The sequence below is a fragment of the Emys orbicularis genome, chromosome 7 (assembly GCF_028017835.1).
Source record: "Emys orbicularis isolate rEmyOrb1 chromosome 7, rEmyOrb1.hap1, whole genome shotgun sequence".
In the NCBI taxonomy this organism is placed as follows: domain Eukaryota; kingdom Metazoa; phylum Chordata; order Testudines; family Emydidae; genus Emys; species Emys orbicularis.
The window spans coordinates 89,723,100-89,746,841 of NC_088689.1; the positions used below are offsets into that span (position 1 = coordinate 89,723,100).

A 23,742-nucleotide genomic window follows, 5' to 3' on the forward strand; every position below is an offset into this window, starting at 1 on the left:
ACCGAGCTGGCTTATGCCCGCTCGGGACCCGGCCGCTTCCGCCCCAGGGCCGGGGCGCACATGGCGGAGGTGAAGCCGCAAGGAACCGCAACCCCACCCCCACCCATGGGCGCGTAGGGAGCCGGTTCTCCAGGCCGGATCCGGGGCTGACCCGCTGTAGGTACCGCCCCGCCCTCCTGCCTGCGCTCAGGCCAGGCCGGACTCACCCTGCCGTCCCCGGGCCTCCTCCCTCCAGCGCTTGCCTGGTAGGGAGGAGGAATGCGGCATGCTTGGGGAAGAGGCGGGGATTTGGGGAGGGATCCAATGGGGCAGTGAGTGGGCGGGGCCAGGGCAGGGATTTGGGGAGCTATCCAATGGGGGAAGGAGGGGGCGGAGTCGGGGCGCGAGCCGGAGCAGAGGGCAAAAATTGCTTGTTTGTCCAGTGTCCCGACCAAACATTGCTCGGGACGTGGGACAAACAAGCAAATATCGGGACAGTCCCGATAAAATCGGGACGTCTGGTCACCCTATGTCTCTTTAACAAGTAAGGGTATCTAGCCCAGAAAAAAAATCCCTTCTTGATGTTTTCAAGAGGACGAACAATTCAAACTCTGGATAGCTGTAGCTAAAACACTTTTGCTAGGTTGAATTCAGATGCTGGGAATCTAGTGCTCTTTCATTTTGTTTTTGTGGCTCTGGGGTTTGGCAGCTTCTTGTGACTTCCCTAGAAAATCACTAGGATGGCTCATCAGCCCTCTGGAATGCCAAGGGTAGTTACTAGATTTCTGAAGGAGAGAAAAAAGCTATTACTTCACCTACTTTGTCTCTCTAAGGAGAGAAATCCTGCATGGCTGTGGATTCCCGAATTCAGCTAACACAGTGGACAAAATCATATTGGCCTTCAGGTGTTAAACTCACAAGTGGATTTAGATAGCTAAATTTAAACTTAGCTCTGAGGCTCATTATGAATGATGATGTCTTAAATTTCTCATGGGTTTTTATAGAATTTTTTTGTTGTCTCAATGTTTTCTCTTGCATGGAAAAAGTAAAACCTATTTAGAGTCAAATTAAATGGGTAAAATAAATTGCAGATTACTAATTTCTGCTTTGACTTTAAGAATGAACCACAGCTAATCCTCTTGAGGTGTTCTGACCTGACTGTGGGAGGAAAATATGGCTCCTATGTCCTACAGGACGAGATGCCAGTAAGTTAATATTGGTAACAAATGCACTGTCTCACTGTCCCTAGTCCTTCAGTTAAATACACTCAGGCCTGGTCTACACTACGAGTTTAGGTCGACTTTAGCTGCGTTAAGTCGACTTAAGCCTGGACACGTTTACACGACGAAGCCCTTTCTTTCGACTTAAAGGGCCCTTTAAACCGGTTTCTTTACACCACCTCGACGAGGGGATTAGCGATAAAATCGGCCTTAGGGGGGTCGGAATTGGTTAGTGAGGACGGAATTCGACATTAGTGGCCTCCGGGAGCTATCCCACAGTGCTTCATTGTGACCGCTCTGGACAGCACTCTCATCTCAGATGCACTGGCCAGGTAGACAGGAAAAGCCCCGCGAACGTTTGAATTTCATTTCCTGTTTGCTCAGCGTGGAGAGCACAGGTGACCATGCAGAGCTCATCAGCACAGGTAACCGTGATGGAGTCCCAGTCCCAGGATCGCAAAAGAGCTCCAGCCTGGACCGAACGGGAGGTACGGGATCTGATCGCCATCTGGGGAGATGAAGCAGTGCTGGCCGAACTCCGAAACAGTAAAAGAAATGGCAAAACATTAGAAAAGATCTCCAAGGCCATGAAGGACAGAGGCCATAACAGGGACGCACAGCAGTGCCGCGTGAAAATTAAGGAGCTAAGGCAAGCCTACCACAAAGCCAGAGACGCAAACGGAAGGTCCGGGGCAGAGCCACAAACATGCCGCTACTACGAGGAGCTGCATGCCATTCTAGGGGGTGCAGCCACCAGTAGCCCAAGCGTGTGCTATCAGTCCCTCGCTGGAGACAGGGAAGCGGGTTCGGCGGACGAGGAAGATGAGGATGGAGAGAACATCATAGATAGCTCACAGCAGCAAGGAAGCGGAGAAACCAGTTTCCCCAACAGCCAGGATATGTTTGTCACCCTGGAACCAGTAACCCCCGAACTCACCCAAGACCCCGTGGGCACACAGGGGACCTCTGGTGAGTGTACCTTTGTAAATATTACACATGGTTTAAAAACAAGCGTGTTTAATGATTAATGATTAATTTGCCCTGGCAATCGCGGCCAGTACAGCTACTGGAAAAGTCTGTTAACGTGTATGGGGATGGAGCTGAAATCCTCCAGGGACATCTCCAGAAAGCTCTCCTTCATGTACTCCCAAAGCCTTTGCAAAAGGTTTCTGGGGAGGGCTGCCTTATCCCGTCCACCATGGTAGGACACTTTACCACGCCAGGCCAGTAGCACGTAGTCTGGAATCATTGCATAACAAAGCATGGCAGCGTATGGTCCCGGTGTTTGCTGGCATGCAGACAACATCCATTCCTTATCGCTCTTTGTTATCCTCAGGAGAGTGATATCATTCACGGTCACCTGGTTGAAATGGGGCGATTTTATTAAGGGGACATTCAGAGGTGCCCCTTCCTGCTCTGCTGAACAGAAATATTCCCCGCTGTTAACCACGCGGTGGGGGGGAGGGGTGAAGTGACCAACCCAGAGAATTGGGTGTGTGGGGGAGGGGAGTTAGTTGGGTTTGTGCTGCATGTTAAACCTGAAACCTCAGCCCCTCCTTTTACATTGCAAACCCATTTTAAATGGCCAACCCAACGGGTGCTTGGTATGGTTAATGAGAGCAGTACTGTTTTAAACCATCCCCACTTGTTAACAAGGTTAAAAAAGCCAAAAGACTGTGTCTTACCATGGCTGCCTGCAAGCTGAAATCTGTGGCCTGGCACTGCGTGAGTGATCTCTCACACCAAACCGGCAGGCCCTCAATATAAGAGGAAAAATGCGACCTTGTAACGAAAGCACATGTGCTGTGTGATGTGAACAGCAAAATCTAACGTGAAAGAGTGTACCCATTGTTCTCAAAAATGTATCTTTTTTAAACAACTCTCCCTTCTCCTCCACCAGCTGCAAATGTTTCACCTTCACAGAGGCTAGTGAATATTCGAAGAAGGAAGCGAAGGACGCGTGACGAAATGTTCACTGAACTACAGACTGCCTCCCACGCTGACAGAGCACAGCAGAATGCGTGGAGGCAGTCAATGACTGATTTTAAAAAAGCCCAATATGAGCGAGAGGAGAGGTGGCGGGCTGAAACGCGGGCTGAAGAGGAGAAGTGGCGTGAGCTTGTACTCAGAAAGCAAGAGTCGATGCTCCGGCTGCTGGAGCATCAAAGTGATATGCTCCTGCGTATGGTTGAGCTGCAGGAAAGGCAGCAGGAGCAGAGACCGCCGCTACAGCCCCTCTGTAACCAACAGCAGGAGCAGAGACCGCCGCTACAGCCCCTCTGTAACCACCAGCCCTCCTCCCCAAGTCCCATTGCCTCCTCACCCAGACGCCCAAGAACACGGTGGGGGGGCCTCCGGCCACCCAATCACTCCACCCTAGATGATTTCCACAGCAATAAGTTTTAAAGATTTAAAGTGCAGTGTGTCCTTTTCCTTCCCTCCTCCCCCACCCATCCCGGGCTACCTTTGCAATTATCCCCCTAGTTGTGTGCTGCTTCCCTCCTCCCCCACCCATCCCGGGCTACCTTTGCAATTATCCCCCTAGTTGTGTGCTCAATTAATAAAGAATGCATGAATGTGAAGTAACAATGACTTTATTGCCTCTGCAAGTGGTGCTTGAAGAGGGGAGGGTAGGGGAGGTTGGGGTGCTTGGTTTACAGGGTAGTAGAGTTAACCGGGTGCGTGGGGGGGCTGCGATTTCATCAAGGAGAAACAAACATAAGTTTCACACCGTATCCTGGCCAGTCACAAAACTAGTTTTCAAAGCCTCTCTGATGCGCACCGCGCCCTGCTGTGCTGCTCTAACCGACCTGGTGTCTGGCTGCGCGTAATCAGCGGCCAGGCGATTTGCCTCTACCTCCCACCCCGCCATAAATGTCTCCCCCTTACTCTCACAGATATTGTGGAGCGCACAGCAAGCAGCAATAACAATGGGGATATTCTTTTCGCTGAGGTCACAGCGAGTCAGTAAGCTGCGCCAACGCGCTTTTAAACGCCCAAATGCACATTCCACCACCATTCGGCACTTGCTCAGCCTGTAGTTGAACAGGTCCTGACTCCTGTCCAGGCTGCCTGTGTATGGCTTCATGAGCCATGGCATTAAGGGGTAGGCTGGGTCCCCAAGGATCACGATAGGCATTTCAACATCCCCAATGGTTATTTTCTGGTCCGGGAAGAAAGTCCCTTCCTCCAGCTTTCGAAACAGAAGAGAGTGCCTGAAGACGCGAGCATCATGTACCCTTCCCGGCCAGCCCACGTTGATGTCGGTGAAACGTCCCTTGTGATCCACCAGGGCTTGCAGCAGCATTGAAAAGTACCCCTTGCAGTTTATGTACTCGGTGGCTTGGTGCGCCGGTGCCAAGATAGGGATATGGGTTCCGTCTATCGCCCCACCACAGTTTGGGAATCCCATTGCAGCAAAGCCATCCACTATGTCCTGCACGTTTCCCAGAGTCACTACCCTTGATATCACCAGGTCTCTCATTGCCCTGGCAACTTGGATCACAGCAGCCCCCACAGTAGATTTGCCCACTCCAAATTGATTCCCGACTGACCGGTAGCTGTCTGGCGTTGCAAGCTTCCACAGGGCTATCGCCACTCGCTTCTCAACTGTGAGGGCTGCTCTCATCCTGGTATTCTGGCGCTTCAGGGCAGGGGAAAGCAAGTCACAAAGTTCCATGAAAGTGCCCTTACGCATGCGAAAGTTTCGCAGCCACTGGGAATCGTCCCAGACCTGCAACACGATGCGGTCCCACCAGTCTGTGCTTGTTTCCCGGGCCCAGAATCGGCGTTCCATGGCATGAACCTGCCCCAGTAACACCATGATTTCCACATTGCTGGGGCCTGTGCCTTGTGAGAGGTCCATGTCAATTTCCTCATCACTATCGTCGCCGCGCTGCAATCGCCTCCTCCTCAGCTGGTCCTCCTGGTTTTGCTTTGGCATGTCCAGGCTCTGCATATACTCCAGGACAATGCGCGTGGTGTTCATAGTGCTCATAATTGCCGCGGTGATCTGAGCGGGATCCATGATCCCAGTGATAGCTATGGCGTCTGGTCTGAAAAAAGGTGCGAAAGTAGTATCTAAAGACCAGGGGAAGAAGGGAGGGAGGGAGGGAGGGGCGGGCGACTGACGACATGGCGTACAGGTACAGGGAATTAAAATCAAGAAAGGTGGCTGTGCATCAGGGAGAAATACAAACAACTGTCACACAGAATGCCCCCCCCCCCCGAGATTGAACTCCTAAGCCTGGGTTTAGCGGGCCGTTGATTTGACGGAGGGAGGGGGGAAGGAAATGAATACAGAACAAATCTATTTTTTACATCTTAAGACGACAGTGCAGCATGACTGATAGCCCTCGGCATTTTCTGGGTGCTTGGTAGCAATGTAATCCTACGTGAGCCAGCCATATGTCTGCCAGCACCCAGATCGCCCTCGGCCTTTTCTGGGTGCTTAGCAGACAATACTTGGCAGAAAATAGTATATTACGATTGGAAGCCATCATCGTCCAACGAGGACGGTTAAAGGCAAGGGGTTGCTGCTGTGTAGCAATATATGCTGTACAGTAGCCAGAAGGATTGGTAAAGGTGCTCAGGCTACAATCATATATGAGCATTTCAGGCAACCTGTAAATTAGGTCCGACGAGGACGGTTACCAGTCGTAATAAACCATCTACTGCCAAAAGGCAAGGGGCTGGTGCAATGCAGCCCTACGGCTGCCAGCCCCACAGCTACCAGCATCCCGAGCGCCGATGAAGGCTACTACTCATGCTGCACCGTCTACCGCCAAAAGGCAGTAAGCTGCTGCTGCTGTTTAGCAATGCAGTCCCACGTTTGCCGGCACCCGGAAGACATATGGTGACGGTGAGCTGAGCTGAGTGGGCTCCATGCTTGGCGTGGTATGTTGTCTGCACAGGTAACCCAGGTAAAAAGGCGCGAATCTATTGTCTGCCGTTGCTGTGACGGCGGGGGAGGGGCGTGACGCAATGTACCCAGAACCCCCCGCGGCACTGCTTTGCATCATTCGGGCATTGCGATCTCAACCCATAATTCCAATGGGCGCCGGAGACTCCGGGAACTGTGGGATAGGTACCCATAGGCATCCATAGTGCAATGCGCCGGAAGTCGACGCTAGCCTCGGTACTGTGGACGCGGTCCGCCGACTTCATGCACTTAGAGCATTTTATGTGGGGACACACACAGTCGGCTGCATAAAACCGGTTTCTATAAAACCGGCTTCTATAAATCCGACCTAATTTTGTAGTGTAGACAAGCCCTAAGGATTTTTGGCATTAGTTTCTTAATTTTTCTACCTATTTCAGTGACTCTTCTCTTCCATCTGTTCCCAAGACACAAGATCCTGGAGACTGATCAAACAGCATTTCTAACAGTTACCCATGGTGTGATTGATAGATTGGTGATCCCTCGATTCGAGGATGATCTCTACCATGGATTTACATATGGGTCCTGAGATGACTCAGGAGTCTGATCCTGGAACCGCAAATCAACCTGCAGTAGGTACAGACATTTTGTGGCAGGCCAGAGGCCTGCTGAGACAAAGTTATTTCTTTTTCCTTCCTCCTCTCTCTCTTTTCAGCTTCGAGGGCAAGGCGCTTCTCCTCGAAGCAGGCCACTACCTGATGGAGGATATGGAGCCATTGTTCTTCCCAGCTTGATATCCACATCAGTTTTCTTTAAAATACACTGAAAATGTATCTTTATAGCATTTTCTCTGACCACCACGGGATCTCTGACCAGGGTGAGCTGAGAGTAGAGGATTTGTTTTGGGAGGTGAGAGTCTGGCATCCACACACACTGTCCAGCCCAGCGAAGTTGGTGCATGAGGATCATTGCTTCAATGCTGGTGACATTGGCTTCAGCGAGAATGCTGCTGTTAGTGCGGCAATCTTGCCACTTGACACGAAGGATCTTCCGGAGGCATCGTTGGGGATCTCTCTCCAAACTCTTGAGGTGCTGTTGATAGGTCACCCAAGTTTCGCATCCATAGAAGAGTGTTGGAATAACAGTTGTCTTATAGACCTTGGTGTCCTGCTGCAGGTCATGGTCTGTGAAACGTGTTGGAGCAATTTCCCAAAGGAAGCACTTGCACACTGGATCCTGTGCTGGATCTCTGTCGATTTTTGCATTTTCAGAAAATTGGCTACCGAAGTAACAAAAGTGCTCAACTGTCTCCAAAATCTGACCCTCGATGGTAATTTGTGGTGGGTCATGTGCAAGGCCTGAAGCAGGTTGATAGAGCACGTTAGTCTTCTCAATATTGAGTGAGAGTCCTAGGCTTTGGTAAGCTTGTGCAAGAAAATCCAGTATGGACTGAAGGTCATTCTCTGTGTGCGCGAGGATGACACAGTCATCAGCATAGTGACGGTCAGTAATGGACGCCCTGAAGACTTTAGACTTCGAGCGGAGACGTCGAAGATTAAAGAGTTGCCCATCCATTCTGTATTGAATGTCAACTCCATTGGGGAGATGATCTTTAATGAGGACCCCTCCTCCCCATAGCTGGCCCAAATGGCAGGGCACAGGGGTTTGTGATAGACAAGGAGGCAGGAGAGGTGATCAGGTTGGGTCTCCAAATTTGAGTGTCTTAGATGAATTTCTGTTCCGAAGTGTGTATGCTAGTGAATTGTGAACTAGTGTCCAGGTTGATTTAGGACAAAGCAGAACACTGAGGCCTCGAACGTGAACATTAACATTTCTCAGTGCAAATAACATGATTCTAATGATTTGTTTCTATCCCTTTGGGTCTGCTCTCACAGCATTTCAGCATTTGTCCATGTTAAATCTGTGGCTTCCTTTCTGCATTTTAACAGAGCTGTCATAGTCCCGGGGTAGTGAGTGGGGGAAGCAGGGCTGAGGCAGGGAGAATTTTATTAGAGATGGGCTTTGCTGAATGGCTGGATAGTAACCTGAATATTAAAAAAACGGGACCACATCATGCCATTGATTCAGTCCATTGATTTAATCTAGGAGTTCTGTAGTGGTGCAAATACGGCAGTATGGTCTGGTATGCTGTACCAGTCAGCTATTTATAGCCAGTACACCGTACTGGAAAGACACAGGAGGAACAGAACACCGGCAGCTCCTTCGGTGCGGCTGTACCGCCCCCAGCCCTTCCACGCAGCTGCATCTAGTGACTCCTGTCTGGGGTCTGTAGGCAGCCCCACTGGAGGAGCTGCCGGCATGGGGCTGCCCAACGTTCTGCTCCTTTCGCCGCTGCGGTTCCTGGGAGAGCCTGCAGTTCAGGGCTCTCTTGGGAACCACAGTGGCGAAAGGAGCAGAACACCATGCCGGAAGCTCCTTCGGCGCGGCTGTACTGCCCCTAGCCTCGCCCCGCCAACCCGTATCCTCCAGGAGGGCTGCTGTACAGACCCCGGACAGGACGCAGAAGATGCAGCTGTGTGAAAGGGCTGGGGGCAGTACAGCCATGCTGGAGGGGCAACAATGCATCTTTGCTTAACCCCAGTTTTGATGATGAAAGGTTCCATCTCAAGGCCATTTCAGAGAACTGTGGCAGTCATCTGATCATGGAGAAGCCTTAGGACCTTGATAAATTTTGGAGGGCAGCCAAATCTGGTCAGCACCTTCTACAGGGCTTCACCAAGTTTTTTCCTGGATTTGGCAGGCAACGAAGATCATGTCGGTTAGCCTGAGGGATGATTTAAAACCGCCCTGAGATTCTGGCAATATTTCCTCAGCAAGGGGAAGTAATCGGTTTAAGAGGATACCGGCAAGAATTTTCCCTGCTGTAGATGGCAAGGCAGTGCCTTGATAGTTTCCACACTCCGACTTATCTCCTTTCTTAAAGATTGTAACAATGTTAGCGTTTCTCAGTCTTCGGGAATCTTCTCATTATACCAGATATGAAGAAAAAGTTTGTGGAGCTTCCCTACCAGTTCTTCACCTCCAAACTTGTAGACTTCAGCTGGTATGCCATCTGGCCTTGCTGCCTTGTTGTTCTTAGTTTGCATAATGGTTCACGTTACTTATTCAAGGGTGCGGGGGGCGGGAGGGGTAAGCAAGAGATTCTCTTTCATGTTGTTGAGGTATAGATTTGATACTGACATCAGAGACAGTTGACTCATGGCTCAGGAGTAGCTCAAAATGCTCCTTCCATCTGGCTTTGATGGCTTCGCTGTCCTTAAAATACGTTGACCCATCTTGGGCTTAGAGTGGTGTGGGAGCATGGGCCGTAAATGGCCCTTATTGCCTGAAAGAAACTCCTCATGTCATGTTTATCAGCATAAAGCTCAATCTCCTTGGCATTTTCTCGACACCACTTATTTTTGATGCCACAGATTTTCCTTTGGGCTTCAGCCTTGAATTGCTGGTATGACCCTTTCTTCTGCTGGTGTGATGTCATTTTGCCACATGCAATGAGCTTTTCTTTTCTGGTCCATCAGGCCCGGAGTCTCCGCATCGTTCTCATCAAACCAATCTTCGTGATGGCTGGTGACCTAGCCAATGGACTCAGCACGTGCCAAGAGAATGGCAGTCTTTAATCCCTTCCAGAGATTTTTTTTTTTTTTTTTATCATCATCAGCTGTAGGCATAGCGGCAAACTTTTCTTGAAGACACTGCTGAAGTTTCTCCCGAGTCACTATATCTTCCAGGGACTTGACGTTGAATTTCTTTGGTACTGATTTTGCCTGCTTGCGATGCCTTGAGGTGATCTGGAAATTCATGATTGAGCTAACAGGGCAATGATCTGTCCAACAGTCATCAGTTCTATGCATGGCCCTCATGATGCAGACATCCTTCTGATCTCTAGCTCTAACAATAACCTAGTCAAGAAGGTGCCAATGCCAGGAGCGTGGGTGTCTCCAGGTGGTCTTATACTTCACACTTTGTCTAAAGAGGGTATTTGTGATGAGCAGGCCATATTCTATGCATTTGCTCAGGAGGAGGATGCCATTGGAGTTAGCTTTTCCTACTCCTTCTTTTCTGATTCCAGAGATCTGACTCCCATGGTGTACTGTAGTACTGGAAGCCTAGAAACCACCTGTAAGCATTAAAACAAACTTAGGTCCCAGTGGTAACTGGTTAATGAGCATTCAAATACTCTGCACATTTGTTATAGGTTAGGGCTGTGGTTCTCAACCACAGGTCTTCCGGGGGGTATAGCGACTCATCTAGATATTTGCTTAGTTTTACAATAGGCTACATAAAAAGCACTAGCGAAGTCAGTACAAACTAAAATTTCATACAATAACTTGTTTATACTGCTCTCTCTCTATATAAATTGAAATGTAAGTATAATATTTATATTACAGTTGATTTATTTTATAATTATATGGTAAAATTGAGAAAGTAAGCAATTTTTCAGTAATAGTGTGCTGTGACACTTTTGTATTTTTATGTTTTATTTTTACTTTTTTGTAAGCAAGTAGTTTTTGAGTGAGGTGAAACTCGGGGGTATGCAAGACAAATCAGACACCTGAAAGGCGTACAATGGTCTGGAAAGGTTGAGAGTGACTGGGATAGGTCATACTTGCTGAAACAGTGTGTAAGCCAAGCATACTTTTTGCTGGAATTGTCTTATTGTGTAGTGGGGGCTTGAATGCTGTGTTATATCTGTGGTAGGGAAGTATCTACTGACCTTGTCCTGCAGTGGCTGAATTTATTAAATATTACAAGTGACATAAACCTTTAGTCCCGTGTCCAATTTAGAGCATGCTGTCTCTGTCCTTGCCTAGGAACAAATATTATATCTGTGGTTAAAGAACCAATTTATTTAAAATCTGGCTCCATTCTTCCTACTGACCCTACTGAGAAAAGGCAGTTAGGCTTTCTTTCTGTGACTGAATAGTTCTAAATTAGCCTATTTCACTTTGATTCCTATGTCAGGGTTCCCTCCCCACTCTGAAGTCTGGGGTACAGATTGGGGACCCCCATGAAAGACCCCCTAAGCTTATTTCTACCAACTTAGGTAAAAAACTTCCCCAAGGCACAAGTTCTTCCTTGTCCTTGGATGGTATCGCTGCCACCACCAAGTGAGTTAGACAAAGATTCAGGAAAAGGACCACTTGGATATTTCCCCAAAATACCCCCAAGTCCCTTCACCCCCTTTCCTGGGGAGGCTTGAGAATAATATACCAACCAAATAGGTAAACAAGGTGAGCACAGGCCAGACCCTTGGGGTTTTAGGACACTAAAAACTAATCAGGTTCTTAAAAGCAGAACTTTATTATAAAGAAAAAAGTAAAAGAAGCACCTCTGTAAAATCAGGATGGAAGGTAATTTTACAGGGTAATAAGATTTAAAACACAGAGGATTCCCCTCTAGGCAAAACTTCAAAGTTACAAAAAACAGTAATAAACCTCCCTCTTAGCCTAGGAAAAATTCACAAGCTAAAACAAAAGATAATCTAACACATTTCCTTGCTATTACTTACAATTTGTAATCTTGGATGCTTATTTCAGGGAGGGTTTTAGGAGATGTGTTTTTCCTGCTCTGGTCTTTCTCTGTCCCGGGGAGAACAACAAAGAGAGCAAAAACAAAACCTCTTTCTCCCTCCCTCCCCCAGATTTGAAAGTATCTTCTTCCCTTATTGGTCCTTTTTGTCAGGTGCCAACCAGGTTATTTGAGCTTCTTAGCCCCTTACAGTAAAGGAGGGATTTTATGCTACCCTTAGCTGTATGTTTGACAGGCTATAATTCTGTTATCTCCTGTAACAATACATACATGTTTCAAAGAGAGATTCTAGTAAAATTCCTTCTGCTGCTAGCAGATGTGGAATGGAAAGTTAGGGGAGAGACTCTAAAAGAACTGGAGGGGAAGGGGAGCTGATTCCAAACATGATCCGTGTCCAATACAAACCCTGTAAATTTCAGGTGTGCCAGCTATATGTAAATTTCTCTTTTCTTCGGTGTATCCCATACAGGGGTGGATGAATGGTTTCTCTACACCATTAACGGGGGAGGAGGGGGGGTTGTGTCTTGGTCACTTTTCTAAGCATTGTCTTGATTCAAGAGAAGGACAGAAAAGCATTTCATGAAGAGATGGAGGTTTAGTGTGAAATCTGTTAATTGATTTTAAGCACATTTCCTCTGAGCTACATTAAATAGAAGACTGTTTTCTGCAAAATAGTCTTTAGGGATGCAAGCCTTCTTTTAAAAATAAACTAACTCCCTCCAAAAACAACAACAACAAAATCATTTCCCGTCCCCCCCCCCCCCCAACCCCCTTTGGTTGTGGCTTTACTTAGTCCTTGTATGGATGAGGAATGGATGAGATCTGCTGGAACCACATGCGGGTAGAGTTGCTTTATACAGCTTTGTTAATGCTTTCCATTCTGATCTTATAGTGGAGGCTGTTTTACAGTTGTGAATCCCTCTCTGAACTTATAATACTAGATGTGCCAAACTGCATAGTACATTTAAGATTGAATATCCTTTAGACGGAAATTGGGGTGAGTCCCCAAACTGATTTTCATTTGCAAACCAGGCAGGATTTTGTGTCCAGGTCTGCATGAGTGGAAGGCTAGTGTGTCAAGCATTGCACCAGCTAATGTACCTGGTCATACTATCTTTATATAAATAAAGGCCCTTAAAATTTTGTCAAGCACAGAACAGACATTTCATTGTGTTTGTATTGGCATTTCATGCTGCTTGGTGGTGATGGTGGCGGCAGATGACTATTTGTTAACGGTGAAACAGGCATTTCCAGTTGGGTGACTTTTTTACCCTTGAACAGAACTTCATCTTTTTTAATATTAAAGACTGAGACGCTTTGGCAGAATCTTTAAAGGAATCATAGGTGTTACTGTTCAGTAGTATTACTTAAATATTAGTTTTGTGCTCTGTTAAGAGAGAGTTCTGTGAGGGTTTCTGATGAGAAGGTACAGTCAGACCTCTGAGTCTTTTAAAAATACTTTTATTCATACTTATGTGGAATTTTTAGGTTTGTTTCGTTCAGTGCAAGGTTGATTCAGGAGGTAACTGTATTTATTGCCTAAAATAGTGTTGAGAGCACACCATCCCGAGCTATTGAAACAAGTGCTGGCATACAGCATACTTTATCTTCTGACCCAAACAGAGCTGCATTGAGTCAAAGTGAAAACAATTGGTACCCCCTTACATTTTACTGACCTGAGAGACCTGCAGGAAGTGTCTCAGAAAGGGGTAACGGTGATAGACATACATGTGCCAATGAAAGACTTTTATTTTTAACACAACTATTGGTGTACCTTTCCAGATAGTGCTGTGGTCAGTTGAGTCCTGGATCTTAAACAGAATTTTCCCTGGTCAATGGGTAAAGGTCTGAAATAAAGTTGAGTTGAGGAAATAGTACTCTGCTCATAGCTGAGATATTTGGTGTCATGTTGAGAAGTGTTAACAGAAAAAATAACTTAATTGTTTCACTTATTATAACAATCAAAGATCAGAATGGTTGCTAGGAAGACATAATGTGCCATTGTCTATTCTCTGCTGGCTTATAAGAATGGAGGCAGTATGAAAATTAGAAATAGAGAAATATCCCGATACACCTGTTTGACCCCACCCTATTTATCAGCAAGGATTTTAAGTGTGTTTGTGGCTCTTATATTAAAATCTGTTTTGGATTCCAACATGTCCTGATCTTTTCTTAAATATCAGAAGGAGGATATATTTTGCGGCCTGTTGACCTTGAATGTTTCTCAATGTTTATGTGGATCGGCGCTTTTTTCAAATAGTTGTCTAATAGCACCATCTAGAGTCTAATTCTGAAAGCTTCAGTCCTGAATATGGCTGAATTTAAAAACAGGCTATGGTAGTGCTTCTCAAAGTCAGGCAGCCGCTTGTTCAGGGAAAGCCCCTGGCAGTCTGGGCCGGTTTGTTTACCTGCCACATCCGCAGGTTCGGCTGATCGCAGCTCCCACTGGCTGCGGTTCGCCGCTCCAGGCCAATGGGAGCTGCGGGAAGGGCAGCCAGCACATCCCTCGACCCGCGCCGCTTCCCGCAGCCCCCATTGGCGTGGAGCGGCGAACCGCGGCCAGTGGGAGCCGCGATCGACCGAACCTGCAGATGTGGCAGGTAAACAAACCGGCCTGGACCTCCAGGGGCTTTCCCTGAACAAACGGCGGACCAGCTGTGAGAAGCACTGGTCTATGGGCATGTCTACATGAGCACTTAGTTTGTGGTAAGCTGGGCTGTAAATCTACTCTGCACTAGCCTGCTCCACACTAAATGTCTGTGTAGACCCTGATGCTGCACTCTAAAAGACTTTTCTTTTAAAAAAAAAAAAAAAAAAAAAAAAAAAAAGCCCTAATCATCCTGAGTTGCTTTTTCTATGGCTAATGACAATACTGGACTCCTTGCCTAAGCCTTATTATTTAATCCTGTTTAACAGGCAAGTCCTTGTTGCCTTAAAGAACAACTGCAACACCCCCCCCCCCCCCCCAACATGGCTATAATGTTGGCTTGTGATGATTTTGAGAGTCTTGTTTCCCAAACTACCTTGAATAGTGGAAGGGATTGCTTTCCCTTTCTTGAGAGCAAAGAATCCTAAATGGTTTCAGATCTCTGACTCCTGATCCAGAATAGGCAAGATGCTAAACCTGCAACTAGATAAATCCGTAAAGCAATGGGGTTGAGAATAATTCCACAAGGACCTTTTAGATATTAGACTCCCCGTCAGAGTGGTCCACTGAGCTACTTCCCTGTCATGTGGGGTGTAAGTGTGTATGCAGGACAACTTCTTTGCATCTGGGAGGTATGTTGAAGGATGTACTGCGTGGTAGGTGGCCTTCTGGTTGTATGAGAATTGGGGAAATCTTTGCTTTCAGGATAACAGGCTTCAGGCTCCTCTGAAGCACAGATTTGTGACAGTTTTCTTGGTACCCAGATTAAGGTTAAATGTGATCTCAACTGCCCAAAACTATGGTGCCAAACCCTATTGTGGGTTGTGCTTTGTGATGTGTTGTGGGGGTGGATTGTTATTTTGTGTGTGGGGTTTTTTTTGTGTGTTTTTTATTTGTGAATATAGTGCTTATCAGAATATGGGGCTCAGGGCCAGATCCCAAGAGGTGCTCAGCACCTGCAAATCCCATTGTTTGGTAGGAGTTCAATGTGTCTTTTGAGAATTAGGTCGTCAGTTTGCAGATGCTTAAGATGGCGATCAGAAGTGTGGGTTCACCTGTCTAATATTGTTTATAGAGTGAAATTCAAGGGAATAGATTTTTCTGTTTTAAATATTTTGTGTGTGTGTAACCTATTTCCTTTGCACACAGAAGTGACCTGTGGCGCAAGAAGTTTCTGCATGCTTCCCTGTAGTATTGCTGACCTTCCAGAAAGGGTTGCTGTTTCTCTATGCCAGGATCACAAGCCTAATGCCTCTTTCAGACTAGCCATCAAATATATCTTGCTTAATTTAGGCACATAAAGATGAATTAAAGGACTGTCCACTTGCAAGTAGTAACTGGCTTTTATTTTTTTTTTAGATCTAAGCAAAACTGCTGATGCTTAGTGTGCTGGTTTGGGGTAGGGAATGCTGCTAGCAACAAAAGTTACATCCTGTCTATTTTGTTGTCTCCTAGTGACTGATACTTTGATAGAAAGACAATTATGTATAGTTCAGAGATGACAAATATATTTTTGTCATGGTGGTAACACAGGCAGTTTCATCAAGCAACGATCTGTTTTTATGACCCTATAGCAGTGGCTCTCAAACTTTTTTACTGGTGACCCCTTTCACACAGCAAGTCTGAGTGCGACTCCCCCTCCCCCTTATAAATTAAAAACGCTTCTAAATATAGAAGCATTATAAATGCTGGAGGCAAAGTGGGGTTTGGGGTGGAGGTTGACAGATTGTGACCCCCCCATGTAATAACCTCATGACCCCCTGAGGGGTCCTGACCCCCAGTTTGAGAACCCCTGCCCTATAGTGTAGTCTGCTCTGAATACAAATGACTATATCCTTTGACAATGGAAATTTAAAAACAAACAATTTTTTAGTGTGAGATGTAGTAACCTCTGTTTAGAGATCTCTGAATGGGAATGCATTTTGAAAGCTAAATACTGTCTACCTGGTAGTGGGGAAAAAATTGAAGCTTTTAAACTGCAGTTGAATAAAATTACCACAAGAGGAGGCTGTTCATTTGTATTTGAATTTTGTAGCTCCACCTAGTGGTCCCCCTTCTCTGATTTTTTTTGTTAAGGTTACAAGTACATCTAAGCAGTCATTAAATGTTCGTAGATGTGGCACTGAACTGTTTTCCTCTGTGGGATTAGTAAGCTATATCCCTTTAGGAAAGAAATAAAAAATAAATTGGACATCTTTTGTGTATCTTATAATATTCTAATCAACACTTTTCAGAAGGCAAATGCAAGAATATTGAAGAATAAATCCAAAATCAGTGACTTATCACAACTAAGTCATTTAATATAGCTTAAGTTGATAAAACATAAAATGAAAATTTATACTTTTGCTCAGTTGCAACAGAGCTTTCCTAGTTAGGATACTGAAATACCTATGCTTGAAAGTGCATATCAATAAAAAATTTATCTCACTACACTTTGGCTACATTATTGCTTGAATGGTTGGTAGCTTTAAATTAAGTCCTAGTAATGATGTTCTTTTTATAAACTTAGCAGGTATATCTCCTTTCTTAGGAGTAATGATCAAATTGTAAAAGGAATGCATAGAACAAAACATAAAGGTAGCCATGTCAAGGTGGTCAACTATTTGGCTTCCTCACATTCAGAGCACCTTTATTCCAGACCAGAATTATATGTACTTGGGCAGGGGAAAGAATGTCTCATAATGTGCACTTGAATAGTTCTTTGAATTGGGGTGAGAGTGGGGGAATATGTGCCTAGGGATCAAATTCTGTGTGGGTAAATAGTACTACTCTTCAGCTCCTTCTAGAAACTGAGCCCTACCAGTTTGAGAAGGCACGCTCAATGGATTGTGCAGATGTTCATGATAAGATCCTGCAAGCTTTGCTCAACTCCTTGGTTTTTGGCTCCCCCTGGTTGTGGCTGGATGCCCCTCCGGGCTTCTGAGACTTGATTCCTCTTGGTGCTTGGATGCTGCACTTTGCTCCCTGGAGTGGATTAAAGTCCTCACTGAACTTTTGGTCTACTACTGTTGGGTCATGGATGCCACTTTCAGTAGATTGTGCAGATCTTCATAATGTGGTCTCTAATTTCTCCTGTCTGCAGTGTAATAGCTGACATTTCTGATTATTAGGTTATCATTAGGCTTCATTGTCAATAGGCCAGTTCATATCTCTCAGTGCTGTTGATTCAGGCTGCAGACTGATAACACTGTAGCTGTTGGAATTGATTTCCCATGTTGAATGGTTATCCTAAACATAAGAGCAAAAGATCTTTGTTTAAATGAATGCATAGATTCTGAAGCACAAAATGATGGCGTACAGAAAAAAGGACCAATTGCCAAAACAGCGTGACCCAGTGCAGTTTGATCTCATAAACATACTATTTAACAAGACCACTCTGTGTTTGCTTGCATGTTAATAAGATGTTCATCTGGAAGGAAACACTGAAAATGTTAACAATGCTTTGAAAACGTAGCTTGGGTGGGAGAGTTCAAGAGTTTTTAAAGTCAGTAGCGATTGCTGAATAGTCTGATCATCCAACTACAAAATAACTAGACTCCCCAGGACCACAGGCCCAGATTCCGGTGTGATAATTTGAGCCCTTGGAGAACTGTGTCACTGAATATACAAGTCTCTTGAATGAGGCTTTACAAATAAAGGTGTACAGTGTAGACGGTGAAGATCTTTGCCTACTATTTGAAGAGCCATCATTCACCTGGGTTGCCAAAAATCCACTATTTTCTCCCCTGCCAATGATGCATGGTGCCATACATATAGCTGTTGAAGCAAGGGTCTTTTGGGATGGAAAGTGTTATACAATGATTCATGAATGTAACTCATGGAATCACAAAACTTCTTGTTCTCTAAACAAACCTAGTTGCCTAGATGTGGCCTCTTGAGGAAAGCATTTTGTGTTAATCACTGAAATTTAAGTTTTATAGTCCCCAAGCAGGCAGTTGGGGAAAGATTCAACTGTTACAGTGATTTATATCCCATCTGAATATTGCCATGTGTTGTGCATGCAAGGCAGACCTGGCAGGATGACCCAAAGCTGAATCTAACTGAAAGAATATTCACAATAAAAATGTCGTAGTGGCATTAAGTATTTATATTGTTTCAAGATACGACTTGTATATGTATGTGCAGATGCTTTGAGTTCTGGTGTTTCAAGTAGTAAATATTGTCTGTAGTTCAAAAATTATTTGAACTTTTCAGAATACCTTCCCTACTGCATCATAATCCTACACTACAGCTGCCTTTAGTTTGAATCTTAAACTATTAAGTTATTATATGTTCCTTATTTACTTTTAGGTGGGTTTTCAAACAGCTGTACGACAAAGGACTGGTTTACAGAGGCGTTAAGGTTATGCCTTTCTCCACAGCATGTAACACTCCTCTTTCGAATTTTGAGGCTCACCAGAACTACAAGGTATATCATTGTCTATATGTATGTATAATAATCTGACCCCTGTAACTGCTCTGTCACATTGGAGTGAGTGTCTGTTTTGGACTGGAAAGCTTAAATACTTCAGTTGGGTGGAATGTAGGCTTATCGACATACTCAAAACTGATAGAATAGTGCTAGTAAAGAGCTGGCCTAGTCATGTATATGTCCTGCTATGATTTTTTCTGACAGTTCCTTTGGTCATTATTTGTTGCCCCTTTCACCATTCTCACAGTTTTTGATCTGGGAAATTGCTCCACTCTTCCTCACACATTTTTGTGTACCTCACTGTGTTGGGTTTCTACAGTGAATATTTTACACTGCACCTTTCCTGCTCACCTCAGCAGAGGATTCCCTGTATATTGAATCTGATCTTCTGGGGAGATCTAGCTGGCAGCTCAGCAGCCACACCTGTAACTTACCAAAGTTAGCAGATGAGTTGTGGGAGGCGAATTGAATTCTGTGATCTGAGATCCAGTATTGCAGCTAAAATACCACTTGTTGCTCCTCTGCCTTCTCTTGTGCCATTAGTAAAGCTACTCCCTAGCCCTTGTTTCAGGAAACGAAAGAAGGAAATGGAATCATGAACTTCTGCAATGAAGCAGGATATTATTAGTACAGTAACTCCTCACTTAAAGTCGTCCTGGTTAACATTGTATCATTGTTACGTTGCTGATCAATTAGGGAACATGCTTGTTTAAAGTTGTGCAATGCTTCCTTCTAAAGTTGTTTGGCAGCTGCCTGCTTTGTCCACCGCTTGCAGGAAGAGCAGCCCGTCGCAGCTAGCTGGTGGGGGCTTGTAACCAGGGTGGACTGGTAGCCCCCCTATCAGCTCCCCCTAAGTTCCCTGTGCTGCAGCCGCCCAGCAGGCTATCAATTGCCGGCAGTTCAGCTGTCCCTCCCCCCACTGCCATGTGCTGCTCCCACCCTCTGCCTTAGAGCTGCTCCCAGAGACTCCTGCTTGCTGTGCGGGGGGGGAGGGAGGGGTTAATGTCAGGGTGTCCCCCTCCCCCTGCTCCTGCACCCCGCTTACCCCTTCTCCATATAGAGCAGGGAGGGGACACCAACAGACGGAGAGAGACACAGAGAGCTTGGGGCAGCAGCTGCTGTCTCCACTTCCTGATCCACTTAAAAAGACAATGCACTTAAGAGTGGGTCAGCTTACTTAAAGGGGCAGTGTGCATCTCTCTCTCTCTCTTTCTCTGTCTCCCCCACACACAAGATGTGTGTCTGTCTCTGTCTGCTATGCTGTCTCCCGTCCCTCCTGTTCGTGCTTCCTTGTGTTAGAGGCTACATTAACAACAATGTGTTAACCCTTGAGGGCTCAGCCGAGTGCTAGTTTATCATTTAGCAGCAAGGCATTCCCTGGGAAATATCCTTCCCTCTTCCACCCTCTAACTTCACCACCTCAAACAAGCTTCACAATCATCATAGCTGTGAACAGTATTAAATTGTTTGTTTAAAACGTATACTGTGTGTATATCTATATAATATATAGTTTTTTGTCTGGTGAAAAAATTTTTCCCTAGAATCTAACCCCCCCCCATTTACATTAATTCTTATGGAGAAATTGGATTAGCTTAACATCGTTTCGCTTAAAGTTGCATTTTTCAGGAACATAACTACAACGTTAAGCGAGGAGTTACTGTATAGTATAAAACCCCATTTTAATGTGTAACAGAAACTATAAGTGTGCTTAGAGGAAGCCCCCATGTAGCAAACTTTCACAATTGAAAAATAAATAAAATTCCAGTCATTTTGTGTCTGAGTAAAGAAAAGTATATTGTAAAGGAAACGGAGTTAACTCAAATAGAGAAATACTAAGCAATTATTTCATTTGTAAATGTAACAAGATTCATCTTTCAGAATGCCAGGATTTTGTTGAGTTGCTTGGCATGTTTAGTACTTTGTGAAACATTAGAACAAGCTGGTTAGAAACATCATAGTCTTTGTCTAACAATTGGTAGAGACTAAATTTTATTGATAGCATAGTCTTCACTGGGTATTGCTCATAATCCAAGCATTACATAACTGAGTCTGACTGTTGCCGCCCCACCTGCTTATAGAAAGAATTCCTTCTGAAGCAGCCCTTAGCTTTGACGTAAATAGCTGCCCATTCCATAATGGAATTACCTATTCTGAGCTGTGTTGCTGGAGAGAGCCAGGGATGCTTTCAGTGCACAAATGGCAATGTGACATAATCTGTTTGAGTGTTCCTGGTTTATGCATATGATGTTAATTTGTTAGGTGTTGTAAAAATGCCCTAAGAAAGCTTTTTAATGCAGCTTGGAGCTTTTCGCTTTGGAAAGCATTGCATATTTTGCTAAATTTAATGATTTCATAGCACACAAACTAAAGAGAGACTGTACAGTACACCAAAGGATCAGCTTTCTTGCCATGGAAGTGGTATCCTTTATGGGTGGAATGCAGGAGCCAATTATTTAGGAGGGAAAGTGAAGAATAAATTGTTTGTTTGTTGTTTATTTGTTTGTTTAATGGAGATATCCCATCTCCTAGAACTGGAAGGGACCTTGAAAGGTCATCAAGTCCAGCCCCCTGCCTTCACTAGCAGGACCAAGTACTGATTTTGCCCAGATCCCTAAGTGGCCCCCTCAAGGATTGAACTCACAACCCTGGGTTTAGCAGGCCAATGCTCAAACCACTGAGCTATCCCTCCCTCCCATTTGAAACTCCAGAGAGATTTTAGGCAGGCAGAAGAACATTGCCCATGTACCTTTTTGTCAGGGACTTTACAGATACGACCTCTTTTGTTTGCAAGAGAAGTGTGTTATCTTCAGGTTTTCATATTTCATTTACCAGGTGGCACCTCTAACGTTACAGGGCCGACTAGTACCATGTTGCAGTGGGGGCTGTTGTTTCACCAACAATTCAGAAAGAAAAGTGCTGTCTACTTACTTGAACAACTTCAGATATCCATCTAGGTTTCACCTGAAGGTTTTTTATTAGAGCAGTGACCTTTCCAACCCTGTTTAGTTTGCTATCTATTTAGATCAGAGCACTAATTGAAGACTTGTGCTTACTAAATATTCAATGTATATGTAGTATTTGTTTGCCAAGTCGTGCAAGCATTAAGTTATTCACACAACACCCCTGTGAAGTAGGTAAGAAAGATAAATGGACGCAGTTTGAGGTTTATAAAGATAATCAAACTCCACATTAAAAATCTATCATGGAGCCTGATAATGCTGTTACTTTTAGTTACAAAAATAGCAAACTTGTTCTTTAGTTCTATAACAAAAATGTTACCATTCCTGCATGCTGCCATTAGGTAACAAGCTCACAGAGCTATAGTAGGTCTGTATTGCCACTTAGATTCTAGCCATAAAACTGATGTTACTTCAAAAGATTTGGGGTTTGAGTAACACTTGCTCTTTAAATTTTGCCTGTTGGAAATATTCCTTACACAATTATGCAAAATGTTAATCCTGTAAGACTCTGGGCTCTTTATCAGGGCATAACTTCATTTAAGGTCTTCCACAGTCCAATAGTATTGATAATACAGAAACTATAACTTGTGCAAGTGCTTCACTCTCTCCAGTGGTGCGAGGAGATTTTAATTCTCACCGGTATGCATAGGCAAGTCATGGGATGGACACAAAGGGGGGCATGAGCTAAAGGGGGGGCATGTGACCCCTCCCAGCCTGGGGCCCCCATGCTCTCCCCGTCCCCTCCCCATCCCATGTTACCTGGGGGCCGGGCGGGGGAGCTCTGTCCTCCCGCTGCACCAGATACTGATTTCGGACCCACAGGGCTCTCCCGGGAACTGCAGCGGCCAAAAGAGCAGAACGTGGGGCCGCATGGTGGTGCCACGCAAGCAGCTCCGGGCTATACTGCCCCAGCCCTTCCATGCAGCTGTGTCTCTTGTCTGGGGTCTGTACAGCCTCACCAGAGGACAGGGCTGTGGGAGGGGCTGAGGGCGGTACTGTTACAGCTGCGCCAGAGGAGCTGCCGGCGCGGGGCACTGGCTACTGTGAGTGGCAACCCCACGTTCTGCTCCTTTCACCGCTGTGGTTCCCGGGAGTGCCCTGCGGTTCTGAAAATGTCTTTCCAGTACGGTGTACCGGCAATAAGTATCTTAATGGTATGCTGTATCTGACCGTACCTGCTTACTTGCACCACTGACTCTCTCTAATGTGTCTGAGACAACTTCTCTTAGAGTAACGCTGATATTAATAATACAAAGGGATTCCTTTGACTTGATTGAAGGCAGGACTCTTGGAGGCTGAGGTAGAAAACCATCTGTCAGTTGTGCATTATGTTTTAAACATCCATGTACTCCTATGTTTAAGGACATATAGTTTATGTGCCTTGGTTAAAAATAGTTGCCTGCCAGGAGAAAATTTTCTCAAGTGATAGCTTGTCCTCCCAACTCCTGGTCCCCTGGGACAAACTAGGTGAATGTTGAACTCCAGATTTCAGCAGCTATAGAAAAATTATTAAACTATGAAGGAAACCTTTAACCAGTTATGATCTTGGATTATTTTTATATAATCTTAGGTTGGGATTATCAAAGGCATCTGAAGGAGTCAGGCACCCAACTCTCAGCCTTTAGAAATAAACTCTGACTATGTTGAGGCAGTTGTGTCCCTCGTGATTTGGTCAAGTAGCCTACACGGGGGAGGTGGAGAGACCTGCTTAAATTGGTTCTCATCTGCATTCACTCTTACTGAGTTTTTTGACAAGCCAGGTTGCAGGGCACTAAAGGAACCAGGTAACCGAGTGACAACAGCTGTCACTGTTTTTCCTTGGAGTGTGTGTCCTCGCCAACTCACAAGAAACCTTTCATATCTGTCTCCCTATCTCTGTTTCATTTAAGGATGTTCAAGATCCTTCGGTGATTGTGAGCTTCCCATTGGATGAAGATGAAAACGTCTCTCTTGTTGCTTGGACAACTACCCCCTGGACCCTGCCTAGTAACTTGGCCCTCTGTGTTAACCCAGAATTGCAATATGTGAAACTAAAAGGCAAGTGCTATCTTGATATGAAATACAATGAAAATGTAGTTCCATTGAACTCATGCATG

At 45.3% G+C, this 23,742-nt stretch overlaps 1 protein-coding gene across 1 annotated transcript in view; it reads left to right on the forward strand.

The window, feature by feature from the left end:
* Positions 1–23,742, forward strand: part of IARS1 (isoleucyl-tRNA synthetase 1) — a 213,352-nt gene that overhangs the window by 17,363 nt on the left and 172,247 nt on the right. The window contains exons 7-8 of the mRNA XM_065408763.1: positions 18,566–18,683; positions 23,536–23,683. Of these exons, the coding sequence (XP_065264835.1) occupies positions 18,566–18,683; positions 23,536–23,683 (266 nt within the window). The remainder of the gene's footprint in view (positions 1–18,565; positions 18,684–23,535; positions 23,684–23,742) is intronic.